The 7,726-nt window shown below is 43.6% G+C and overlaps 1 protein-coding gene across 1 annotated transcript; it reads left to right on the top strand.

Moving 5' to 3' along the window:
* On the top strand, nt 1,491–7,141 carry LOC8079294. The gene is made up of 16 exons (XM_002441545.2): nt 1,491–1,842; nt 2,304–2,425; nt 2,580–2,668; nt 2,746–2,781; nt 3,083–3,176; nt 3,411–3,453; nt 3,541–3,638; nt 4,030–4,088; nt 4,165–4,661; nt 4,746–4,818; nt 4,895–4,975; nt 5,127–5,692; nt 5,852–5,990; nt 6,094–6,162; nt 6,295–6,534; nt 6,618–7,141. Exons 1-16 carry the CDS (start codon nt 1,634–1,636, stop codon nt 6,729–6,731), a joined length of 2,529 nt encoding a protein of 842 aa, XP_002441590.1. The 5' UTR covers nt 1,491–1,633; the 3' UTR covers nt 6,732–7,141.

Below are 7,726 nucleotides of genomic sequence, written 5' to 3'. Positions count from 1 at the left end.
CAGTCATGTCTTTTCATCCATGGCTTTATCCAAGTATCTAACTTGGATAAAGAGTTATTAAAAAATGTACTTCATTGGTGGTTCCAAATTTATGAAAAAGGGTTGAGTTTGGTTAAGGATGTACGCAACAAGTTGAATTCTGCAGGAAAACCAACCAGGGGTAGACATATAGATAAGAGGAAACTCAAAAATCAAAGTGCATATGAGCTATTTTTTCTTTTTTGTAAATTTTTATTTTCATATACTATGCACAAGTTCTTTCGCTTGAAATTCAATTTATGACATCAAATCAGTATCACTACATACACAATTTATTGTTAAATAATATTTGTTGTTGCCTAACAGTGATCTCACACGCGAGAGTTTAAGTGAGCCATTCACCTACGCAAAACAATCCACAATGAGTTGGAAACCATTTTGGCTTCATCAGTTAGCGTTACAATACCACAACAACAACAACAAATTAAAGTTGAAGCCAACAAGGGTTATGTGTGCCAAAGTCCCCTCATCAGCTTCAGTTTCACCTGACACCATCACATAATTACTATAGCAACAAGCCATTTACATCTAAACAACCCATGCATAATGAGCTGGGAACCGCTAAAGCCGGCTGTTTTGGCTTTACCAGCACCCGTTACAAATATCATTGCAACTGCAAAGCCCAATCTAGCGAGGAACCTGCCAAACAGTGCTCTCTCAGGTCCGGTTTCACCTGACACCATCATCATGCCGTTACTACAGGAGTGAAGAACCGTGTTCCTCTGGACAACCCACAATGCGGTAAAAGTCAGTTTTATCTTCACCTATTCCCAAAGTGAGCGAGAGTCGTGCCGAATCAATGTAGACAAGGTGTGATCCATCTAGGATAGGGTCACATCCATGCCATATGAGCACTATGAAGGTATTTGTTTGTTCGAATAAGTGACTCTCCTAAATCAAGTATAGATGAGCCCTGCTCCAAAATCATACTCTACTCCCTCCATCTTTCTTGTAAGATAAAGGATCCAAACAATTTTAGACAAAATAAAAAGTTTGGCAAAAGACCACTTTGTCTTTTAAAGAGTTTGTTCCTAATCAAGAATTTGAATGCTTGGATACCTTATAATTTAGGATAGAAAAACTACTAAATAAATGAATAAACTTGGAAATTTATAAAAAGCGGTAGGATGTCTTTTAAAGAGTTTGTTCCTAGTCAAGAATTTGAATGCTTGGATACCTTATAATTTAGGATAGAAAAACTACTAAATAAATGAATAAACTTGGAAATTTATAAAAATAAAAAGCGGTAGAAAACAAAGTATCCAGCGCGGGCTGAAACAGCACCAACTCAGCAACCTGCAAAAAGTTACTTTCCATGAGACCGCAAAACCCCATGCTACCCTCGCCGCCAAGCCAAGCTTTTTTCTTTTTTTTTTTCTCTCTCTCGTCCTCCGCCTGCCGCCCTGCCCGCCGCCCGCCGCCTCCCTATATAAAGCCACCCACCCCCGTCCGCCATGGCTCATTTCCCCCACTCACGCACGCGCACACCCCACTTGGCACTCCACCTCTTCGCTCTCCGACGACAGCCAGCGTGCGACGGGTGATCGATCGACCGACCGATCGGGCCGGGTTTCAAGTTGTTTCGACGACGGCCATGGAGCAGAGGAGCCTGCTGGTGTCGGCGCTGGGCGTCGGCGTCGGCGTGGGGCTGGGGCTCGCGTCGGCCAAGTGGGCGGTACAGCCGGCGCCCAACGGCGACGGTTTCGGCGCCGGCGGCGCAGAGCTGGAGGCCGAGCTGCGGCGGCTGGTACTCGACGGCCGCGAGTGCGACGTCACCTTCGACGAGTTCCCTTACTACCTCAGGTAAGTAGTAGGTAATAATCGAGTTCGATTCGGTTGGTGGGTGGGATTCGTGGAAGATCCGATTGGCTACTGCCCTAGTGCGATCCGATTTGGCACAGCACATCGCTCGAGACGCATCGATCTGCGCCGCTGCTGCTCACCTTGCCTTCTCCATGAATCTGATCAATATCTGATGGCTTCCCCACTTCACTCACTCGAGTACTAGTACTAGCACTTCCTCTGTTCTAGCGGTTCGTACTACTGGTAGTACATATCGTTATTAGCTTTTCTTTATCCACAAGCGATGGCATGGAAGGCACGATCGGAGCCGTGTTCTGGAAAAAGCAAGAGGAGCTACTTGATCCACACAAACCGCAGCACATGGCTTTTTAGTTAGTTTGTTTTGTTTATTTATTATTATTATTACTACTACGATGGCACGGACAGCGACTGAGGTGGTAGTGTGATTCAATTCTCTGCAGCGATCAGACGAGGGAGGTGCTCATCAGCGCGGCTTTCGTCCACCTCAAGAACGCAGAGCTGTCCAAGCACATCCGGAACCTCTCCGCCGCCAGCCGCGCCATCCTGCTCTCCGGCCCCACAGGTTCGTTTCGTCTCCGTCGTCCCTGCTGCCGCATGACAAGAACAACCCCTGTTCGCTGCTTGCTTGCTTGTGGGCAGAGGGTGATGCGGTGTCGTGTCCCCCTTGCCCTGTTTCGCTGACGGATGGTGACCTTGTTGGGCTGCTGTCTCTGCAGAGCCTTACCTGCAGTCGCTCGCGAAAGCTCTGTCCCACTACTTCAAGGCGCGCTTGCTAATTGTGGACGCCACCGACTTCTCGCTTCGGGTGAGAATTGTTGCCATCGTGATTCTTGGCTTGTGGTTGCTTTGCCATGCTGTGTTCTGAATCCTGTGTCTCTGCAGATCCAAAGCAAATACGGGGGCTCCACTAAAGCCACGGTGAGTCACTATGACAGAGCTTTTTGGTGGAGAGAATAATGCGGATTGATCTCCTCGGATTCTCCTTTTGTTTTCTAATCTAACGTCTAACGATACTGTTCCTTATGGTCGTCTTTGTCTACTGGTTTTTAATCGAACTGAATAAAGCCTACACATTATGACAACACTGTTTGTTTTGCTGAATAAAAGCACTTGCCACAGTTCAGTTTTTTTAAACAAGAGATCCAGCGATGCTGGTATAGTCATTAGTTATTTTAGGGAACCGATAACCATGGGTTTGTTGTTTGACTTGCTTCTGCAGGCACGTAATCAGTCTGTAACTGAGACCACATTCGGGAGGATGTCTGATCTCATTGGATCCTTTATGGCATATCCTAAGAAGGATGAGCCTAGAGGTAGTTAAGCTTTACAGATTCCCTTTGGTTCATTTGTTGTTTCTCACATTTTTTAATGAGATAATTAAATATCTATCAAGTACACAACTCTAAAGTAAAACTACAAGCATGCGCACTTTGATCTTATCACCCTTTAGGCCTACCATGTGTCCAGTATTTCAAATGACTTCATTCTTATCACGCAGCGATGTTATTGCCCAAATTTTGATTTGTTCTGTTTTTGTTTTTTGGCAGAATCACAGCGTCGTCAGACAAGCAACACAGATTTAAGGGCGAGGTAATGTACTTCCTGTGCTGTTTACCAAGCCTGCGATGAACAGCAATAGCTCATACCATGTTCTCATCCCTGCTTTGTTTTCTTCAGAGGCTCTGATGGTTCTAGCAGTACACCTTCGCTTAGGAAAAATGCCTCTGTATCATCCGACATGGGCGATCATGCCTCACAATGTGCAGGAAATTCAGGTGAGCTTTTTTCTGTTCATTTATCTTCTCCTTTTCTGTTTAGTTATTTTGATGTCATATATGTGCAGAGTTTAGTGTAGACAGCTCCTACCTAGATCACACTTACTAGTCTCCACCAGTTTCAGACTGCTCGGCGTCCACATTTTCTGGTAAAATTATGTACATGTGTCGATATTAGTTCTGAGTTCTGACATATAAATGGCATGTGTTATGTTCACTCTGTTTTCTTGGATGAAATTGCATCTACGTTTCACATGATGATTGCTAATCTTTACATGTATGAATGAAATAGGGTGCTAGTACAGTAGCACTACTTCCTAGAGTAGTACTATAGGACCATATGGCACAGAAGTGTCTTATAGTTCTTCACCTTTCTTTATGCAAATTTCAGTGAGGCGAACCGGTAGCTGGTGTTTCGAGGAGAAAGTTCTGATACAGTCACTCTACAAGGTGAATATACTTCTTTACTGTAACTTGATTCGCTCTATTTAGTTATGATGTACTTATCTGGCCACCACTTTTGTAGGTTATGGTTTCTGTGTCTGAAAACGGTCCGATTATTCTTTACATAAGGGATGTGGACCATTTCCTCTGGAAATCGCAAAGAACTTACTCAATGTTCCAGAAAATGTTGGCCAAACTATCCGGTCAAGTGTTGATACTTGGTTCTCGACTACTCAGTCCTGATGCTGATAACAGGGATGCGGATGAGAGAATTAGTACCCTGTTTCCTTACCATGTTGATATCAAAGCTCCTGAGGAGGAGACCCATCTAAATTGTTGGAAAAGCCAAATTGAGGAAGACACAAGAAAAATCCAGATGCAAGATAATAGAAACCATATCATAGAGGTACTATCAGCAAATGATCTAGACTGTGATGATTTGAGCTCAATCAGTGAAGCAGATACTATGGTTCTCAGTAATTACATAGAGGAAATCATTGTCTCAGCTGTCTCCTACCACTTGATTCACAACAAGGACCCTGAATACAGAAATGGAAAGCTCATGCTATCTTCTAAAAGGTTGGTCACTGATTCTGATTTTCTAATTTTCTAATTCATAACAAGGTTTTACCTTGGAGACCATAATATAAATTTCTTTTACAGTTTGTCCCATGGTTTAAGCATTTTCCAAGGTGGCCATGGTGGGAAAGACACCCTGAAATTGGAAGGAACAAAGGTATGCAAATAGGGCAACTGCTAAAATAGTGTGTCATTGTATTAATTATGATAACTTCAGTGATATTATGATACAGGATGGTTTGAAAGGAGCTCCTGGATCTAAGAAAACTGACACAGTTCCGGTTGGCGAAGGTCCATTGCCACCACAAAAACCAGTAAGTACTCATCAGTTGTCTCTGCCCTGTGTTCTACACTCCTACTAGTTTATTGTGTTTAGTGTTTGTCAATGTAAGCATCATGATTTTTTCTCTGAACATTAACACCATTTATGTTTTTAAGCTTGATGGATTTTCCTCTTTTGAGCAGGAAGTTCCAGACAATGAGTTTGAAAAGCGTATCAGACCAGAGGTTATTCTGGCAAGTGAGATAGGAGTGACATTTGATGACATTGGAGCCCTGGCTGATATCAAAGAGTCTCTTCAGGAGTTGGTTATGCTTCCTCTTCGACGGCCTGATCTTTTCAAAGGAGGACTTCTGAAGCCCTGCAGAGGGATTTTGCTGTTTGGGCCACCTGGAACCGGGAAGACCATGCTTGCAAAGGCTATAGCAAATGACGCCGGGGCCAGCTTCATCAATGTATCGATGTCCACCATCACATCCAAATGGTTTGGGGAGGATGAGAAAAATGTCCGGGCATTGTTCAGTTTGGCTGCCAAGGTAGCTCCCACTATCATTTTTGTGGATGAGGTAGACAGCATGTTGGGGCAGCGCGCTCGCTACGGTGAACATGAGGCCATGCGGAAGATCAAGAACGAGTTCATGAGTCACTGGGATGGTCTCTTGTCAAAAACAGGTGAAAGAATTCTTGTTCTTGCCGCGACAAATAGGCCGTTTGACCTTGATGAAGCCATCATCAGGAGATTTGAGCGCAGGTCTGTTCACATGCTATGCTACCTTTTCTGAGGGATTGTTGATGCAACACAAGTTCAGCGTTCACATGCTATGCTACCTTTTCTGATGGATTTTTTTTATGCAATACAAGTTTAGCGCTTGAGATGCTAATAGTTTGCTCTTGTTTGTTTACTGAACAGAATCATGGTTGGGCTTCCAACTCAAGAGAGCAGAGAGCTGATCTTGAGGACACTACTGTCAAAAGAGAAAATTGAGGAAAATATTGATTTCAAGGAACTTGCGACCATGACGGAGGGATACAGTGGCAGTGATCTCAAGGTTTGTGCACTGCTTTGAAACGAAGTTTATATTCATATGAAGCTAGTATCCCACGTCTTACTATCGGATTAAATAACTGAGCTGTTGGTTCCCTCTGTTCCAGAATCTCTGTGTCACTGCTGCTTACCGCCCTGTTAGGGAGCTATTGAAGAAAGAGAGAGAGAAAGAACTGGTAAGAGCTCTGTCTTGTTGCTGTAACTGAATATGCCATGGGTTTCAGCTAGATACCAGTAACCGATTATGAGCGAGTGATCACCTTGTACTGATCCTGTAATACGTGTCGAATGAACTGATGGTGCCTCAGGAGCGAAGGGAAAAAGAGTCAAAAGATAAGGCGGTGGAGAATTCGGAAGCTCCAGAGGCTAAGAAGGAGAGCTCAGAAAGCAAAGACGCTCCGAAGAGCAAGGAGGGTTCAGAAAGCAGCGAAGACGAGAGTTCAGACAGCAAGTCGGATAGCTCGGAGGCGAAGGCTGAAGGCGAGAAGGAAGCGGCCATAGATCTTAGGCCACTGACGATGGAAGACCTCAGGCAGGCAAAGAACCAGGTGAGTGTTCCGACGCCCTGATTTGCATGACACATGAACTGAATGGACGTAAATCACTAATCCATTGCCCTCTCGTCATGCAGGTTGCAGCGAGCTTCGCCTCCGAGGGTGCTGTGATGAACGAGCTCAAGCAATGGAACGACCTGTACGGCGAAGGGGGCTCCAGGAAAAAACAGCAGCTGACGTACTTCTTGTAGGTTAAGCATTTGGCTGGTGGTGGAGGAAGAGGAACAGGGCATGATTTCAGCATTCGGTGGATCATTACTTGGAACAGAGGAACCGACTGAGCATGATTTCAGCATTCGGTGGATCATTACTTGAGAAACAGAGCATGATTCCAAGATGTGGGGCATAGTAGTAGTAGTAGTAGTCTTTGAGATCCATGAGAGGAGATTGATGATCAATTTGTAGGATCATGAACTATTCTTTTACAAGCTTTTGTACATGTGCGCTAGACTGCCATCTCCTTCGTTTTAGTCTATTGTCTATATATATGTATATTTGGATTGATTGAATAGCTCTTCCATTCGAGGGTCATTTTAGCTTCCCGTAGACAGCTGTAATTTATATAGTGAGTATATCTATTCGTGGGTCATTTTAGCTTCTCGTTGACTGGTGAAATTTATAGCAGTGAGGATCATATTTGACTTACATTTTAGTAGCATATGGTGAACGGGTGGTTATTCTGCTAATATTAGTTTTCAGTTCGTTCAAAGAGTTATCACTGGTTTCTTGCAGCTCCACTTTCTGGCAATGACGCCAATTTTAAATCCGGATTTTATCCATGGCCCACACAAACGTTGGCTCTTTTTACGTTCTCACATACGAATTTATAAAATATTGCATTGCTTGTCATTACTCGGATAATCCATTGCTGTCTGAAGTCTACAGTACACTAATTTATAGTGTACTAAATTCATTTTTACCGGATCAATGTGAATTATATGCTTCCAAATTCAAAACTCGGTTGCTATTTTGCCATTTGTATAGGTATTGAACTAGATTTTCAAGGATAGTAAATTGGCAATTGCTGAATAGGTAGCCATTCCGTTCAAAATCCAAATTTTGATCTACACTCAAATACATGTTTTATCTGTGTTCAAAATGGAAACTTTGATCACGACTTCTTGTGACTGCAATCACATTCCCAGCGAACGCAGCCGCATGTTTCAGTGCTAATACCGATAACTTT

The sequence above is a fragment of the Sorghum bicolor genome, chromosome 9 (genome assembly GCF_000003195.3).
Source record: "Sorghum bicolor cultivar BTx623 chromosome 9, Sorghum_bicolor_NCBIv3, whole genome shotgun sequence".
Taxonomy (NCBI): Eukaryota; Viridiplantae; Streptophyta; class Magnoliopsida; order Poales; family Poaceae; genus Sorghum; species Sorghum bicolor.
This window is presented reverse-complemented; position numbering and strand designations above follow the sequence as displayed.

Excerpts from the sequence above, each read along its gene's own strand:
- LOC8079294 (XM_002441545.2), top strand. The coding sequence starts at position 1,634 with ATGGAGCAGAGGAGCCTGCTGGTGTCGGCGCTGGGCGTCGGCGTCGGC. Across the intron at positions 1,843-2,303 it reads GAGTTCCCTTACTACCTCAG|CGATCAGACGAGGGAGGTGC; the intron begins GTAAGTAGTAGG and ends AATTCTCTGCAG. Across the intron at positions 5,693-5,851 it reads ATCAGGAGATTTGAGCGCAG|AATCATGGTTGGGCTTCCAA; the intron begins GTCTGTTCACAT and ends TTTACTGAACAG.